The sequence below is a fragment of the Cervus elaphus genome, chromosome 9 (assembly GCF_910594005.1).
Source record: "Cervus elaphus chromosome 9, mCerEla1.1, whole genome shotgun sequence".
Classification (NCBI taxonomy): Eukaryota; Metazoa; Chordata; class Mammalia; order Artiodactyla; family Cervidae; genus Cervus; species Cervus elaphus.
The window spans coordinates 106,625,402-106,643,182 of NC_057823.1; the positions used below are offsets into that span (position 1 = coordinate 106,625,402).

A 17,781-nucleotide genomic window follows, 5' to 3' on the forward strand; every position below is an offset into this window, starting at 1 on the left:
AATCACAAAGAAAAAGCAAATCTGCATAAACAGATCAAGAGGAAGAAGATTGAGACAGTAATAGAAAATATTCCAAAAAACAAAGTCCAGAACCAGATTGCTTCACTGTTAATTCTATCAAACATTCAAATTCTCCCAAAAAATTGAAGAGGAGAGAGTGCCTCAACTCATTTTATGAGGCTGGCATTACTTGAATCTGCAAATCAGACAGGAAACACAAAGAAAATCACAGGGTATTATCTCTGATGAGCATAGATGCAAAAGTCCTCAACAAAATATTAGTAAGCCAAATAAACAATACGACTGACCCTTGAAAGCACAGGTTTTGGACTTCATGGATCCACTTATACATGGCTTTTTTCCCTGTAATAAAGACAACACTATGTGGTATACAGTTGGTTGAACCATTGGTGTGGAACCATGGATATAGAGGGCCAACTATGGGACTTGAGTATCTGGCAGATTTTGGTGTCCGTGGCAAATCTTAGAACCAATCCCCTTTACATACTGCAATTGTACATTAAGAGGATCATATACCATAATGAAGTGTGATTTGTTCCAGGGACGCAAAGATGGTTTGACACCCACAAATCAATCAATGTGATTCATCCCATTAACAAATAATGGATTAAAATCATATGATCATCTCAATTGATGCAACAGAACATTTGACAACACTCAGAACCCGTTTATGATAAAAACTCTCAATAAAATGTGTATAGAAGGAATGTACCTCAGTATAACAAAGGGTACACATGACAAATGCACAGCTTCCCTGGTGGCTCAGCTAGTAAAGAATCCTCCTGCAATATGGAGACCTGGGTTAGGAGGATCCCCTGGAGAAGGGAAAGGCTGCCCACTCCAGTATTCTGAACATACAATGGAGAAAGAATATTCTCAATAAATTGTGTTTGGAAAATGGATAGTCACGTGGAAAAGAATGAAACTAGATCACTGTCCTATGCCATGTAAAAGAATCAACTCAAATTCTATTAAAGACATGAATATAAGACCTCAAACCATAAAATTCGTAGAAGACATAGTATACTTTTTGTCAGTTGTAGCAATATCTTTCAAAAAACCAAACCAACAAACAAGACCCAAATGAGGCTATATCAGATTAAACGCTTTCTGTCCCCGTCAGCAGAATGCAGAGACAGCCTGCCAACTGGGAGAAGATGTCTGCAAACCCTGTGTCTGCTGAGAGACTAACACCCAAAATGTAGGAAGCACTCATACAGCTCAGCAGCAAGTGAGATGCGTCAGCTGAAGAAAAATAAATGATTTTGCTCTTAAATGGAATATTTTTAAAAATAAAAAAAGAAAAACCCCAACTAAATGAGCAAACTAAATGTAACAAAAGCAAACACATAAATGCAGAGTACAGAGTAGTGGTTATCAGAGGCGAAGGGGCTGGGGTGAAATGGGTAAAGGGGATTGACTGTATGGCGACAGATGGGAAGTAAACCTTTGTTGGTGAGCACACTGCAGAGAATATAGAAATATAAATAGAATATTGTATGAAGTGAACGTGAAAGTCTCTCAGTCATGTCTGACTCTTTGCGACTCCATGGACTATGCAGCCCATGGAATTCTCCAGGTCAGAACACTGGAGTGGGTAGCCTTTCCCTTCTCCAGGGGATCTTCCCAACCCAGGGATCGAACCCAGGTCTCCTGCATTGCAGGCGAATTCTTTACCAACTGAGCCACACGGGAAGCCCAGAATATTGAGGCTTATATAATGTTATAAACCAGCAAAAAAAAAAAAAAAAAAGGAACTTAAAACTCAAGAGCAAATAATCAAACAATCCATCTAAGAAATGGGCAGAGGATTTGAATAAACATTTTTTAAAGAAGACATAGAAGTTTGTAAACTGGTACTGTTACTTTGGAAAAGAGTGTGCAGGTTCCTCAAAAATTAAAGTAAAACTACCATATAATTCAGCAATTCCACTTCTGAGTATATGTCTGAGAGAAATGAAATTACTGCCTTGAAGAGATATGTGTGCCCTCATGTTCACTGCATTATTTATAATAGCCAAGATATGGAAGTAACTTCAGCATCCATCAGTGGATGAATGGATGAAGAAAATATGGTATATGTACTATCTATACACAAAGAAATACTATTCAATCATAGAAAAGAAGGAAATCCGGCCTTTTGTGACAACATATTTCTTGAGGTCATTACACTAAGTGAAATAAGTCAGACAAAGACAAATAACACATGTTCTTAGTTACATGTGAAAACTGAAACCCAAACTCAGGGAAACAGAGAACGGAATGGTAGCTTCTGTGAGCTGGGTTGGGTGGTAGAAGGAATGAGCAGACGCTGGTCAAAGCCTGTGAACCCCCAGCTCTGGGGTGTGTGCAGCATGGTGACTGTAGTGAACAGTATTGTGTTCCTTGAAAGTTGTTAGAAGAGTCGGTCTTAAATTATCACTCCAGGAGAAAAAGTAATTATGTAAGAGAATAGAAGTATTAACTGACCTTATTGTGGTAATCAATTTACAATATGTGTGTGTAACTAATTATCATGTTTTCTACCTAAAAGTTGCTTATGGTATTGGTTAATAATGTCTCAATAAAGCTAAAAAAAAGTAAAGATAAAAGTATATCTGTAGAATATAGTCAACTTCCTTGTGAAATAGTATAGCGATACAGATTAATTATCAACATATTTGAAGGGAGATATTAAGCTTACCTTTTCAACATGAAATGGCTTGAAATATTGACAGTGTTCCATGTACTGTGTGGGGTTAAAAGTAACTAAAAATGCTCTTTGAGGAGCCAGTAGTAAGCCAGCCTTATTGCTCAGTAGTCACACTTCCATGCAGTTGCCCACGATAGTACTACACTCTCTGAGGTTGCTTAAATTTGAGGATTCGGAGCTGCGCAGAGTGAGGGCCAACTGTAAAATTTATGAAAATTTTCTGCCAGGTGGTGGGTTGGTGCCCTCAACCTCCAAGTTGTTCAAGAATTCCAGTAACTTGTATAACTAGGGTTCCAGCTTTCTTTGTATTCTGAGCCTAAGTGTAGAGTCAGCTCTGCTGTAACACTGGATTTAAGAGCATGAATTTGCTCCTGTGCAGCTGATATATTAGGGGCAATTTAAGCATGATGCGTTTTACAGCAGCTCCTGTACACACCTGGAGGACACCAGGTGACTGCTGAAAACCGCGTCTCTGAGCTGAGCCGCCTAGGAGCGCATAAAACACACACGCACACTTCCCTCATTTACAGGCTCCCTTGTTTACCCCTTCTGTTATGAGGAATACCCACCTACATGAGATACTGCAATTTTCTGTTCAAAACAGATAGCTCTTTCTGTCACTTTGCAACTGACAGGCTGCACCCCTTGTGACACCTGCTTTGATGAGCAAGCTTCTTTTCAAGGTAATGTCGTGTCACAGGACGCCCCCACCCTCGAGGTTGGAGCTTCCCTGGTAGCTCAGCTGGTGAAGAATCCGTCTGCCATGCTGGAGACCCCAGTTCGATTCCTGAGTCGGGAAGATCCCCCGGAGAAGGGATAGGCTACCCACTGCAGTATTCTTGGGCTTCCCTCGTGGCTCAGCTGGTAAAGAATCCGCCTGTAATGCGGCAGACCTGGGTTCAGTCCCTGGGTTGGGAAGGTTCCCTGGAGGGGGGGAGTGCATGGCAACCAGTCAGTATTCTTGCCTGGAGAATCCCATGGACAGAGGAGCCTGGCGGGCTACAGTCCTCGGGGTCGCAGAGAGTGGGACGTGACTGACCAACTGAGCACAGCCACCCTTGAGGAGACCAAAATCGAAGGAGACCCAAGTTCTCCTATAAAATGGTGTACTGTTTATATATAACCTGCTGTGTATCCTCCTGTTTGCTTTAAATCACCTCCAGATTACTTATAATGCCTAACATACTATAAACGCTGTTTAAGTAGTTGCTGGTGTACAGTAAATTGAAGTTTTGCCTTTTGGGATTTTGTGGAACTTTTTTTTTCTGAGTGTTTTTGATCTGAGATTGATTGAATCTGTGGATGTGGAACCTGCCATTATGGAGGACCGACTTTACATCTCAGTTACTTAGTGCAAGAGGGCTTCCCTGGTGGCTCAGAGGATAAAGCATCTGCCTGCAGTGCAGGAGACCCTGGTTCGATCCCTGGGTTGGGAAGATCCCCTGGAGAAGGAAATGGCAACCCACTCCAGCATTCTTGCCTGGAGAATCCCTTGGACAGAGGAGCCTGGCGGGCTACAGTCCACGGGGTTGCAAAGAGTCGGACACGGCTGAGCGACTTCACTGTACTGTACTGTACTGTAAGATCATGTAAAGTTTCTATTGTTGTATCTTTTTTTTTTTTAATCTTAAAAAAGTTACAGTCGATTTATATCCCTGAAGAAGGTTTTGAGCATTGTGCTTTTAACACTGGTTTCCCGTAAGGTCTTCGTTTGTACTGTGTGATTTTGCATGTCACAGTGATTTAGAGACACACATGTTTTGTTATAGCAGAACTCATACATTAGAGTTACTTGGAGAGCTTTAAAATACTGATGCCGAGACCCCATCCCAAACCTATTAAATCAGAGTCTCTGGTCATGGGCTTCAAGAATTGGTATTTTTAAAAGGCTGTTGCGTGATTCTTATTGTAGCACTTATTGCAGAGCTGGCCTAGGAAAGCTGGGAAACTTAAAAAAAATGCAGAAAGGTAGGCTCTTCAGAATGGAAACTGCCTAAGGTTTCCCTTGCACTTGCAGTTCACTCTTTAAAAAGCTCAGGTTTAGGAAAATTTAATGGCTTGTCTTTTAAGTTTCTGTATCACACAAGAATTCAGAGATTTCAAAAACATCCTTGTTTTGTAATGGGCAAACTCTGAACGAGAGTGTTGTTTCAGAGAAACATTTATTTTGACTTATTGTGCACAGAAACTGTACATTCCTCTTTATGTATTTTTATGTTGTATTTAAAAGTATTCAAGCAAGAAGAAGGCAAGCAAGTAGCTGGAAGATACACTTTGTAGAGAAAAGCTATTTACGACAACTATTATTTAGGTATTTTTCAAGCTTGAGTCATTTTGTTGATTATTTTCAATGCTTTACGGTAATTATAGCTCTCATAGTAGTTGTTCTTTGACTCAGTGTCCCAGAATAAGTATTTTTTGGTATAATGAACTCAGAACACTGAAATTACTCCCTGTTTGTGGAATACTCATTTATCTCACCACATATCTGTTAGTTCAGAGGTGGAAAGCATGCTTTTCTAAAGGTGCTTTTCTAAAAGACAGAAAAAATTTCCCTATTTGTAGTTTTCTGTTTTCAAAAAATTGAGTACAGTGTTTACTTTTTTTTATATTGTGCATTCATTCTAGTGTAACTAATAGTGTTTACTTCTGTTGGCTTTCTAAGAGTAAAATGGACATTTTAGGAGTTATGCTCGTTGATTTAGAAACCTGGGATGATATTTAATGTATGCAACTGATCCCCTTTTGGGAGGGGAGGGGATGTAGGGGAGATTAAAATTTCTGTAAATTGAATCATTATTTGTCTTTTTTACTGTGAAATAAACGATGCATTTATTTCTAGGAATTATTTTTGGTCACAAAACAATGTGACCAAATATAAATATCAAATAAAATATAAAATAATCACATTTAGAAATTCAGAAAATCTTTTGAAATAATGCATTTCCCAAGTGGTGCTAGTGGTAAAGAACCTGCCTGCCAATGCAGGAGACATAATAGGCTCGGGTTCAGTCCCTGGGTCAGGAAGATCCCCTGGAGGAGGGCATGGCAACCCACTCCAGTGTTCTTGCCTGGAGAATCCCACGGACAGAGGAGCCTGGTGAGCTGCGGTCACAAGGAGTTGGACACAACTCAAGCGACTTAGCATGCATGCATGTAAAAAACAGTATTTTATGAGATAATATTAGTATTCTTTAATATATGAATTGATATTCTGAAAAATATTCTAGAAACTGAAAGTCCCAAAGCAGTCGTTTTGTTTTCCTGGAGCATAAAGAAATGTATACTACGAGTGTGTCCACTTAAACTGGTGCTGTTTCTAGTTACTCAGTGTGGTATTGGGGTTGGTTAGGTAAGAAGATGATTTATTTCTTACTTTGCGTAGGGAGGTTTGAAGTCTGGTTCGTTGTTCTAGTTAGAAACTTAAGCACAGTGACAGTCCTCTTTTGTTTTCCTCTTCGTTTCTGCTAACGGAGTGTGTCATGCCAAGAATGGCTCACTGATCTTGGCCTGCAGGGACTTCTTCACTTCAGCTGTTTGTGGCTCACGCTACAGAGCAGGTGGTCTGTGGCTCTCAGGCTTGAAATTCAGTGATAGAGTACTGAGTAGAGGTTACTGTAGCATGTAACCAGTTTGTAAGGTCCTCTGGTCAGTTTATCGGAGGTAATTATTCTCAAAGTAATTTTTATTACTTTGATGCGAGAGTTGTTACGTTCCCATCCTTCTGTGTCCTCCAGACACCTGAGGTGGTATTAGGTCCAGCACGCCAAGAGGTGGATTTGGGTTGAAGTTGAACTCTTCCATTCATTAGCTGTATGACCTTAATTATGTAATTAAGATTACTTAATCTCTCTGATACCCCTTATAAGATGAAGATATGTGTTTCAGATTATTGATATAAGGGGTAAGTAAGAGGCAATCTATAGATATATCAGAGGTAGATAGATAATGTTAAAGAGGAGGAGGAAAAGGCTGTCTAGACAAGCAAGGTCAGCTTTAATAGGGGTGGAGTTGGGGAGAACGTAAAACTCACTGTTTGGGTCTTTATTACCCAAAGACCCAAGAAAAGAAAGAAAAGAAAACAGCGTTTATTTGATAGAGCTTCAGAGAAAGGGAGTATCCTAAGTATACAGCCTGATTCATGCCATCTGGGAATAAATGCAGAGTTTTAATTTTTTCTTTAACCTCAGAAGTCTGTCTGAGGGCTTTTAAAAAAGATTAGATTGGGCAGTAGCTGGAAGAACTGGTTGGACTGAAGAAGTGAAGAGTTGTTCTTGTAAACTATTTTGAACTGGCAGAGCCACTGGAGGAAATCTGGAGGATGCAGGAGGTAGGGAATGACAGAACTACTTCTCTGGGACATGGCCGGGGGACGGGGAATGGGAGTGGGGTGCAGCAGGGTGGAGGACAGGAATGTTAGCCCAGAAACTGGAGGGGGAAGGCACACATCTCCGTACTGTGATTTACTGCTTTCTCTAAAATTCCCAGACAGGCCATCCGTGTACTAACAAAGATCCGCTCGAGCTGGGGCAGCAAAGGCGTCCCGTGGACACGGGCGCGGAGCTCAGGGAGTTCGTGAGGATGGCGGGGGAAGCAGCTCAGCTGGGTGCTGGAACCCGAAGGGACTGTGGGGGTCTGGAGCCCAGCCCCTGACTTCAGGTAGGACAGACTGCTGAGCTGATGTGATTCGCTTCTGAAGGACAAAGGTGACTGGCCAGTTATCTCTGTTCCTCAGAAGAGCAACTAGGGTGACCTTTAAGTCCAAGAAGAACAAAAGCAATTGAGGGGCGCCGAGTCTAGTAAACTGGAAGGAGTATCAGAAAAGAGAAGGTAATGCAGTTTCCTTTGTGGCCTGCATCTGTGCTTAGACATTTAAAAAATTTTTAAGCTGCCCCAGTGGCATGTGGGATCTTCGTTCCCTTACCAGTTCCTGACTTAGTTCCCTGAACCCTTGCCCTTTGTGTTGGGAGCTCAGCGTCTTAATCGCTGGACTCGGGGAAGTCCCTGCTTAGACGTTTAGGCTTGCTCTTTTCAATAGTAGTAGCAATATTGTAGTAGTGCCGTGGTTTCTGGAAATGGCCCTCTTACTGCTGAGGTTGGGTGATGAGTGAGCTGACGTGGGTCAGCATATTTGGGACCAGTCTTTAGAACCCAGATACTGACTTTGATTGTGTTGATTATTTTGATTCTATTTTATTTTAAAGTGTTTAATAATTTTTTTGCCTACCTAGTATTTTTATTCAGGATTTGTTTTGATTATGTTAAATGTTTGACAATCTGAGAATTTATACTACTTGAATAACAGGGTCTTCAAGGTTTCAGCCCTTCCGTTGTCATAAAGGTAGGCTTCCCTTTGTAGCTCAGTTGGTAAAGAATCTGCCTGCAATGCAGGAGACTGGTTTGATCCCTGGGTCGGGAAGATCCCCTGGAGAATGAAATGGCAACCCACTCCAGTACTCTTGCCTGGAGAATCCCATGGAGAGAGAAACCTGGCGGGCTACAGTCCGTGGAGTCTCAAGAGTCAGACACAACTTAGCGACTAAACCACCACCTATTAAACAGAGAAGCTGAAATTCCCCTGATGTTAAAGGATGTATTTAACTCAGATGACCCATTTCTTGCTGACTCACTAAGTAAACTCAGTCCTTTGGTTCTTTAAAAATATTCACCAGATGAGATCATATCTGTAGACATTTCTGGATACTGGGATATAAACCATGCAGAGAAGGAGACTAGTCAATACCTGCTCTGTTTACAGGGAAAGAAGTTTTAAATGCTGTAAGAAAAAAAGATATCCAGAAACTCATCAGAATAAAATTATACAGTTGATGGTTTCATATATGTAATCAGTTTATGAAAATTATTATATTGTCATTATAAAACATTTGAATGTCCTGAGGCTGCTGATTGTTGTTCAGTCACTAAGTTGTGTCTGACTCTTTGTGACCCCCATGGACTGCAGCACGCTGGGCTGGACAGGGGTCCTTAACTGTACCCTGGGGTTTGCTCAAACTCATGTCCATTGGGAGAAGGCAATGGCAGTCCACTCCAGTACTCTTGCCTGGAAAATCCCATGGATGGAAGAGCCTGGTGGGCTGCAGTCCATGAGGTCGCTAAGAGTTGGACACGACTGAGTGACTTCACTTTCATGCATTGGAGAAGGAAATGGCAACCCACTCCAGTGTTCTTGCCTGGAGAGTCCCAGGGACGGGGTAGCCTGGTGGGCTGCTGTCTATGGGGTCGCACAGAGTCGGACACGACTGAAGCGACTTAGCAGCAGCAGAAGCATGTCCATTGAGTCAGTGATGCCATGCAACCATCTCATCCTCTTTTGCCCCCTTCTCTTCCTGCCTTCAGTCTTTCCCAGCATCAGGGTCTTTTCCAGTGAGTCAGTTCTTCACATCAGGTGGCCAAAGTATTGGAGCTTCAGCTCCAGCATCAGTCCTTCCAGTGAATATTCAAGGTTGATTTCCTTTAGGATGGACTAATTGGATCTCCTTGCTGTCCAGGGGACTCTCAAGAGCCTTCTCCAATACCACAGTTCAAAAGCATCAACTCTTCAGTACTCAGCTTTGTTTATAGTCCAACTCTCACATCTGTACATGACTACTGGAAAAACCATAGCTTTGACTAGATGGACCTTTGTCAGCAAAGTGATGTCTCTGCTTTTTAATATGCTGTCTAGGCTTGTCACAGCTTTCCTTCCAAGAAGTAAGCATCTTCTAATTTCACTACTGCAGACACCGTCTTGTGATTTTGGAGCCCAAGAAAATAAAATATGTCACTGCTTCCTCTTTTTCACCTTCTGTTTGCCATGAAGTGATGTGACCGGATGCCATGATCTTAGTTTTTTGAATGTTGAGTTTTAAACCAGCTCTTTTACTCTCCTCTTTTAGCTTCATCAAGAGGCTCTTTAGTTCCTCTTTTCTTTCTGCCATTAGAGTGGTATCTCTGCATATCTGAGGTTATTGATATTTCTCCCGGCCATGTTGACTCCAACTAATTATTCATCCAGCCCAGCATTTCACATGATGCACTCTGCATAGAAGCTAAATGAGCATGGCCAGAATACTGGAGTGGGTAGCCTTTCCCTTCTCCAGGGTATCTTTCCAACTCAGGGATTGAACCCAGGTCTCCCACTTTACAGGCAGATTCTTTACCAGCTGAGCCACAAGGGAAGCCCAAGAATACTAGAGTGGGTAGCCTATCCCTTCTCGGCGGATCTTCCCGACCCAGGAATCGAACCAGGGTTTCCTAAATTGCAGGTGGATTTTTTACCACCTGAGCTATGAGGGAGGCCCCACACTTTTTTAGAGGTATTTTACTGATAATTGGCTAATTATAACCATGTATTACATGGTTATTGGCCTCTTTGGATTTTCTATCTGTAAAAGACAGCATTCAGTCAGAAAAACCAAACTTATACCAGGCACTTCAATAAATAAGATTTAATTGGGGGAATATGTTCCAAGGGTTTTGAAGATCTTGGAGTGGACAGAGGAAGGTGAGGCAACTCAGAGATGAGTGACTCCACGGAGCTGCTGCCATCTGGAGCCACAGAGGCCTGGGGAAGGCTCAGTGCAGCCAGCAAGAGACAGACAGAGACCGAGGAAGAAATCTGAGCGGAGACAGGCACGCGTCCAGGTTTCTCCCTTCCTCCCGCCTCCCAGCCTGGTGCCAGGACCTCCCATTGCACAGCACAGCCAAAAGCCCGGTCAGCAGGGGCCGCCTGGGAAATACAGTTTGCAGAGATCAGGTTCCACGGCAAAGGACTGAGAGTGTGCCTGTGAGCAGAAAGTGGGATGATCTGTGTGCTATCTCTTGAAATGTCAGTTTTACTAATTTGCATTTGTCTTTAAAAGAAATAAAGGAGCCACTTCACTTATTCTCAGACTCTTCTCATAGGTTTGTGATCTCACCTTAGCTCACGGTGATTTCTCTTTGCTGATTGTAGACCTCACACACTTTCTGTCACTGTTGTTTCCTTTCTCATTGCTAACCTCTCCTCTTTAATGCTGTCAACATTGCTTTTTCTATTTTTAATTTATCTGATTAATAAATATTTTTAATTTTTTCTTTTCAATTTCTCCTTTGTACTTTCCTTAGTTTTACATTGTTCTCCCTTTTCTAACTTATAAACTTGAATTTTAATAAACATTTTTAAACTTTTTTTACTTAGAAATAGAAGTAAATCTTTGAGCAAATTGAGCTATATATCATGGATCTTGATAGTATTTTACTTACTATTATTTCCAGGATTTCTTTTAGATTAAAAATTTTTTTTGGCCTGTACATTTTGTAGAAATGATTAGATTTTTTCCTTTAAAAAATTCTGATTTTTTTTCTTTAATTGAAAGAAGCTAGATAGTGGAGTTACCATGACCTATTTCTATTTTTGAGTAACTTAGGCAGATTTTTATAGCACAATATTATCTAATTTTAAAAAATATTCTTCTAAAATAGACATATTCTAGACCTATAGTGTGTAGAGTTTTATATATGATGGTAAATCAAACATATTAATTACTAAATTTCTTATTCAGATACTCTGTATTATTTATTTTTTTGGTTTAGTCTGGGCTTCCCTGGTAGCTCAGATGGTAAAGTGTCTGTCTACAATGTGGAAGACCCGGGTTCGATCCTTGGGTCAGGAAGATCCCCTGGAGAAGGAAATGGCAACCCACTCCAGTATTCTTGCCTGGAGAATCCCAGGGGCGTCGGAGCCTGGTGGGCTACAGTCCATGGGGTCACAAAGAGTTGGACATGACTGAGCGACTTCACTTTCTATCATAGGCAGAGGTGAATGTATTTAATTCTCCCACCACTTTTGATTTATAATTGCTTTCCCTCATTTTTGCTTTTTGTCTGGATGCACTGATTTCTAGAATGAAAAGAATCACAATGGTTATATATTAATTGTGAGTGATATTCTTTGGCATCATACTTTGCCCTTCCTTGTTTTATATTTTGTGTCTAAAATTCAGTTTTAGATCATTTGAATATAATGACTGTTGAATTTTATTGTTCATATTTTTCTGGAGGGATTTCCCTACCATTTTTTTTTATTGTTACATGTTTTTTTACTTTACTGATATTTCTTAATTATAGTGTACAATGAAGTTTTTCCCCCTCTGATAATAATTTTCCTTCTTGTAGATGTTTAACAGGTAATATTTTTATGTACTGCTTAACAGATGTTATTATTTTTATTTTGCAACTTATTTTTATTCTGAATCATTTAAAATTTTTAAGTTTTCTTTCCTTTTTTAGTGGACAATGTTAGCTTTCTTTAAAAATTATTTTTGTGATAAAGGAAGCCTGCAAAGTCTGCCTTTTTAAACATCATTTGTTTAATTTTTGAAGCTTAAGAATTATAAGCTTAAATCTGTGTCTCTTTATTTATAAACTTTCTAGTTAATGCTGTCTATTGACATATATGAAAGGTTGAGAAATGAATACACTTATACTTCTTATCAGTCTCTCACTCTTGATTTTTGTTAGTATCCTTTGGGATTTTTGTCTAGTTTATTATAGTTAAATTATTCCTACTTTCATATTTTGTAGCTCTTCTCTGAAAAGTTAATATACTTATATTCTATTTTGTCAACTTGACCACAGTGGTTTTATTTTCAAGTTCTATTATTCTTTGCCTGTGATTAAATTTTTGTAAAATTAAACCAGATATTTTTACTTTTTTTAAATTTCTTACTCTATCTGTAGCTTTCAGCATTAGTGACTCTGACTGCTGGTAAAATTCCATTATGAGGAACATTATTAATCATTTAAGCAGGATTCTGTATAATAAAGCAATTTGAATGTCTGCAGATGGCCTGCAGATGAGATGATTATTTTGTTTATTAGGTTATAAGGAATTATCTTCCAGAAATTATCCTGATCAACAAATATTTTATGCTTTGACCAGTGCTATGCCAGAACTGAAGAGCCATATCTGCAAAGTGCTGTATCAGTTTTATTACAAATGTTGAAATGCATCCTTTTTTGTTTCTTTAGCAGGCATCTGTTAACATTTTACTCATGTCTCGTTACAACAGACGTTCCAGCCATGTGTCTACTTCTCCTTACACACCACCCAAACATCTTCTTGCCCACTCACTCCTTTCTTTTAGGCCAGTACTTCTTACTGCGTCATGTGCTGCTCTGATCCCTCCCTTGTTTCATCAGTTGACGATAGACGTGTTGAGTTTTCCTTCCCCACTGTAGCTGGCATTGCTTCATGCTGTCTGACCCAGGGATTGAACCCAGGTCTCCCACCACACTCCAGTATTCTGGCCTAGAGAATTCCATGGACTATGTAGTCCATGGAGTCGCAGAGTAGGACACGACTGAGTGACTTTCACTCACTCGCTCATGTTATCTAATTCCAGTTTGAAACAATTAAAAAAAATCTTTTAGTGACATATTTTCACTTCATGGTTTTATATCACCATTAATACATAAAATAGTGAACAAGGAGACACAATACTAACCCTCATGGAGCTTCCATTGTAGTTGGGGAGATCTTAAAAAAATATATATACACACAAATAAATAATTATTTTAAGTGCTCAGAGAATAGCAAGGATGAGACCTGCATGAGATTTAGCTGATTCCTAATGGAAGAGACGGATCTTGCCATGTGAAAGAGAGGATAAGCTCCCAGGAAGAGAGAATGTTCAGGAAACGAAAGACAAACACTCCTGGAATTTATTTAGCTGGGTAGAAGATGGCAAGACAGAAACTGAATGGATAGACAGAGGATACGTAATTTGGGACACTTTAGGTCTTAGAGGGCAGTTTGGATTTTCCTTTAAATGAGAAGGAAAGCCTGTATATGGTCTTATGCAGGAGAATGGCAGTTTCTTTCGCTGCTTTAAGGGGAACGGTGTGGAAAGGAGCATGAGTAAAGAGAAGACACCAATTAGGTTAAACCAGAGACAATCAAAACTTCCAAAAGGGGTGGCAGGGAATGTGAAGAGAAGCGGGTAGATCTGTGGCAGACTTTGGAGAGAGAATCAGAAAGACTTTCCGATGATATTCAAGGGCTGCTTCAGCTCCAGAAGAGCAGAGACTTTTTTACGAAGAGAGGGAGTATTTATTAGCCTTACTAGGCTGTTAGTAGTGGGATCGAGCAGATTTTTTGTTAAAGATACAAGATAAATGGAAAGTTCTGATAAAAAGTATAAGGAGTTTTCTAATCACAGAGCAGGAGTCCTTGACACTACAGGATTCTACAGATTGTGCCCTGGGTCAAAATGGAAAATATTGAGGTCACTATGGCTTTGACCGTGGGGGTGATAATATATTGTAGGGAGGTTTTGACTTTCTACAGTAACTACAGTGAACAGGGCTATTAGACAGGATGAGATGTGCTGTCCTGCCAGGTAGAGGGTAATCTGACCTTTAACCTTGGCTTCTAAGAAGACTTCTCCCTAGGCTGCAAGGACTCCTGCCTAGAAACACAAAAATTTATTGCTACAAAGCACTTAGAGAACATTTGAGGATAGAGGATATTTGTTTTTTGAGAAAGAAGCTTATTCTCACATTATTTTTGGTAGCCTTAACATTCTGCACATGCTATATAGAATGTTTTCCTAACATGTATTTTTTAGAGTGAAAATATCAAATGAAAAAGACAGAGCTACAAGAGTTATTAGGGCAATTTAGATTATATTTTTAATCCACATTTATATAATTTTTTGTTTTCATCTTTCTTAAATTTTATATTTTAATGAAAGACCTACATTAGTTTTAAATGGCTTTATGGTATCAAGAGCATCTTAGTGCTCAGGGTTTTGAATTTGAAAGTAAATATAAGTTCATAGGCCATCTGTCGTTTTATTTTGTGTTTGTAAAAGCAACTAAAATTTTACAACTAAAAATGACCTTTTTCCTTAAAGAAATGTCCTCAAAGATTACCTTTTTTTAAAAGAACATATACTGCAGTGTATCAAGCACAAGAATACCCAGTTAGACCCTGGAGAGTTCTGACTGTGACTAAGAATTTGCTTCCTTTAGGCTATCCTTTTGATTTAGATACTTATTAAATTTTGTTTTAGGATTACCTTGGAATACTAACAGTAACAAAATTAATTCTGTTCATTCACAGATCAAAAGTAATAGTGTAGAAAAATTACTTTTGAGAAATACTGGAGCATACCTTGTCTTTTTTTTTTTTTTTTTTTGGTATCTTTAATATGGATCCTCTCTGACCAAACTAAACTTGTTTCTGAATAGGATTTTGAAGACCTACAGTGAAGAGCATTCTTCTGTTGCTTTTTTTCCCCAGCACTTATATGCTAGGAAGTGAAGTTGCTCAGTCATGCCTGACTCTTTGCGACCGCATGGACTGTAGCCTACCAGGCTCTTCCGTTCATGGGATTTTCCAGGCAACGGTACTGGAGTGGGTTGCCATTTCCTTCTCCAACTTATATGCTAGAAAGTCTAATAACAAATGACTTGTTCTTCCAGCTGTATCTATATGCCCACTTGTCCCAAACTCAGTATTGTGTGTGTCTGCTGTTGAAGCAATGTGTTAAGCTAGAAAAACCATGGAAAACTAATGGTTTTTATTAATTTATTATTATAATTAATTTATTGATTTATTAAGAGAAGAGAAAAGATAGAAATCTAGCGAATTCAAGTATTTAAGACGTAGGCAGCAAAAGGAGAGCAGGTATAAAGACTGAGAAGGAATCTGTAGGAAGGGAGGAAGGCAGGTCAGTGTCTTGGAGGATAAGAGGCCATAGAAACCAATGAGAGTTTCAGGAAGTGTGAGTCAGTAGGATCAGATGCTGCAGAGAAACAGCTTAAAATGAGGATGGGTAAACTGTTGCATTTGGCTGTTCGGAAGTGGTTACCTTACTGAGACAATAGAAAAGTTTGGGCAGAAACAACATATCAGAGTGTTGGGAAACAAACAAGAAGTGGTAAAATGAAGACTGCAAGAGTGGATTCTCCGTGAGTCCCTTAATCCTGTCCTGGTGTTCTGCACAGTCTCTGCTTACTGAATTTTGAAGCATTTGTACTTGAGTTTAAAGATCTAATATACAAAACATTCATACAGCTTATTGCATAATTGCGAGAAACCTGTTATTTTTATATTAATGTAATAATTTGTGTAAATGTTTAAAGTTCCTGAACACAGCTAAATGGAAGCCTCTACTACAAATGCTAATTTTTTTTTCTTATTTTTTAAAAAGTCTTGGCTACTTATGATTCAGCAGACGGAACAGCTCAGCAGGATCATGAAGACGCATGCAGAGGACCTGAATTCTGGGCCCTTACATAGGCTCACCATGATGATCAAAGATAAGCAGCAGGTGAAGAAGAGTTACATAGGCGTCCACCAGCAGATAGAGGCAGAGATGATCAAGGTTTGTCTTCCCGCTCTGGGATTCTTTCTTTAGTGTGAGTTTTAAATTCACTGAAATGCTGTATCCTGTTTGACTTTAAAAAATGTTTAGTCACTATTTCCTGGTAAGAAATAGATTTCAATGTCTCTAATAATTGGTATCTTATTTTTGTTGAATATAAAACATTATTGATTATAAGATATGTGATTATATATTCCCATGAACAAAAAAAAAATGCCACCAAAATAAATTAGTTGGGATACGTCTATATTTTCTTCACAACCAGTGTCTGTCTGTCTCTTCTGCCTAACTTTTTACAGTGGTTTTAATTGTGAAAATTTGCAAGTGTACGAAAGAAGAAAGAATAATTAAATGAACTCCCATTGGCCTATCCATCCACCTAGTCAGTATTTTGGTTTGTTTTTTTCATCTGTACTCTCACCTACCTTTCTTCTACATTGGATAATTTTATAGAAAATTCCAGTTGTTTTTGTTTTTTTCTTAATTTTCTCTTTAACAAAACTGTGTTATCATTAACTCACCTAAAAATAAAGATAATTCCTTAATATTATTCATTCCTGATTGTGCTCAAATGATTGTTAAATGTTATTTTTGCAGTTGGTTCATTTGAACATGATCCAAACCTGGCTAATACATTGCCTTCGAATAATCTCTTTTAATCTTGCCACCCCACTTTTAAAATGCTCTGCATTTAAAGAAACTGGGTAATTTGCTCAATAGAATTGAATTCTTTCATTTTGGATTTTGCTGTTAGCATCTTGTAATGCAGCTTCATGTATTCCTTTATCCTTCAATTTTCCAGCAAACTGGAGGTTAGATCTAGAGGCTTGATAATACTCTTGCTGTTTATTTCGGGCTGGTATAGATTTCCTTTTGTTTCATAACAAGAGGTATATATTATCTGCTAATAGGTTCCAGTATTGCCAGCCTGGTCAATCTATTAAAAATTTTCTCTTCAGCCTTTCACCTAATGAAACACTTGATGTCCACTGCTTAGATCCATTAGTTCAGTGGAGGTTGTAAAATGACAATATTTTACTTCTGTCATTCCTAATGCAATTGTTAGCTGGAATTTTCAGTAAAAATTTTTCCTATATCAGCTATTTGGTTGCCATGAGGTATAGATCATATAAGAAAGGTAGGGTGAATACTTGCTTTTAGACATTAATTTGCCGGTTTGAGAACAGTGGATTGGTTTTTTTTAGCAACTTCAGAAGTCAAGACTTCCATTTTCCAATCCAACATGTAAGAAGCTTAGAAGTTGTCACTCCATCCTAACAGCAAACAAAACTCTGAACAAACAGAAAAATCACAACTCTTCTTAGATCCATTAGAGAAGATAGGTCACAGAGCAAAATGACTGTCCCCCAAACTGGAGAGACAGACAAGTGAATACAGAGAATCACAACTTATCAGAACAGTGTCAGACTTGAGAACCAGTGTTAGGTGTAGAAAAACCTGAACTATAACTGACGAATTCTGGGTGCCTTAATGGTTAAAAACTCCTGGAGGACCTACTCATTTAGGGGTCTTCACACTTGTGAATTTTACCTCCTGAATCTCTGACAGGTTCTCACAGTGAGTATAGGGGAAAAAAAAAATCTCATGATGTTGGCAGTGGAAGAGGAAGGGAACCATTTTGACATAGGGAACCATTTTGAACATTTTGACATAGAATGACAGAGCATTCTGTGC

At 39.1% G+C, this 17,781-nt stretch overlaps 1 protein-coding gene across 10 annotated transcripts in view; it reads left to right on the forward strand.

Annotated features, from left to right (window-relative positions):
• The window catches only part of FER (FER tyrosine kinase), a 453,310-nt gene that overhangs the window by 56,445 nt on the left and 379,084 nt on the right, over positions 1 to 17,781 (forward strand). For 8 of the 10 annotated variants that reach the window (XR_006342861.1, XM_043913752.1, XM_043913753.1 and 5 more), the window contains one exon: positions 15,913 to 16,086. Coding sequence is in view for 9 of the 10 variants with exons in the window: in XM_043913752.1 (XP_043769687.1) it covers positions 15,913 to 16,086 (174 nt within the window). In the remaining variant the exon portion in view is untranslated. Of the gene's footprint in view, positions 1 to 6,785; positions 7,044 to 7,205; positions 7,373 to 15,912; positions 16,087 to 17,781 lie in introns of those variants that run through there. The other 2 variants (XM_043913756.1, XM_043913755.1) reach the window with 2 other exon arrangements.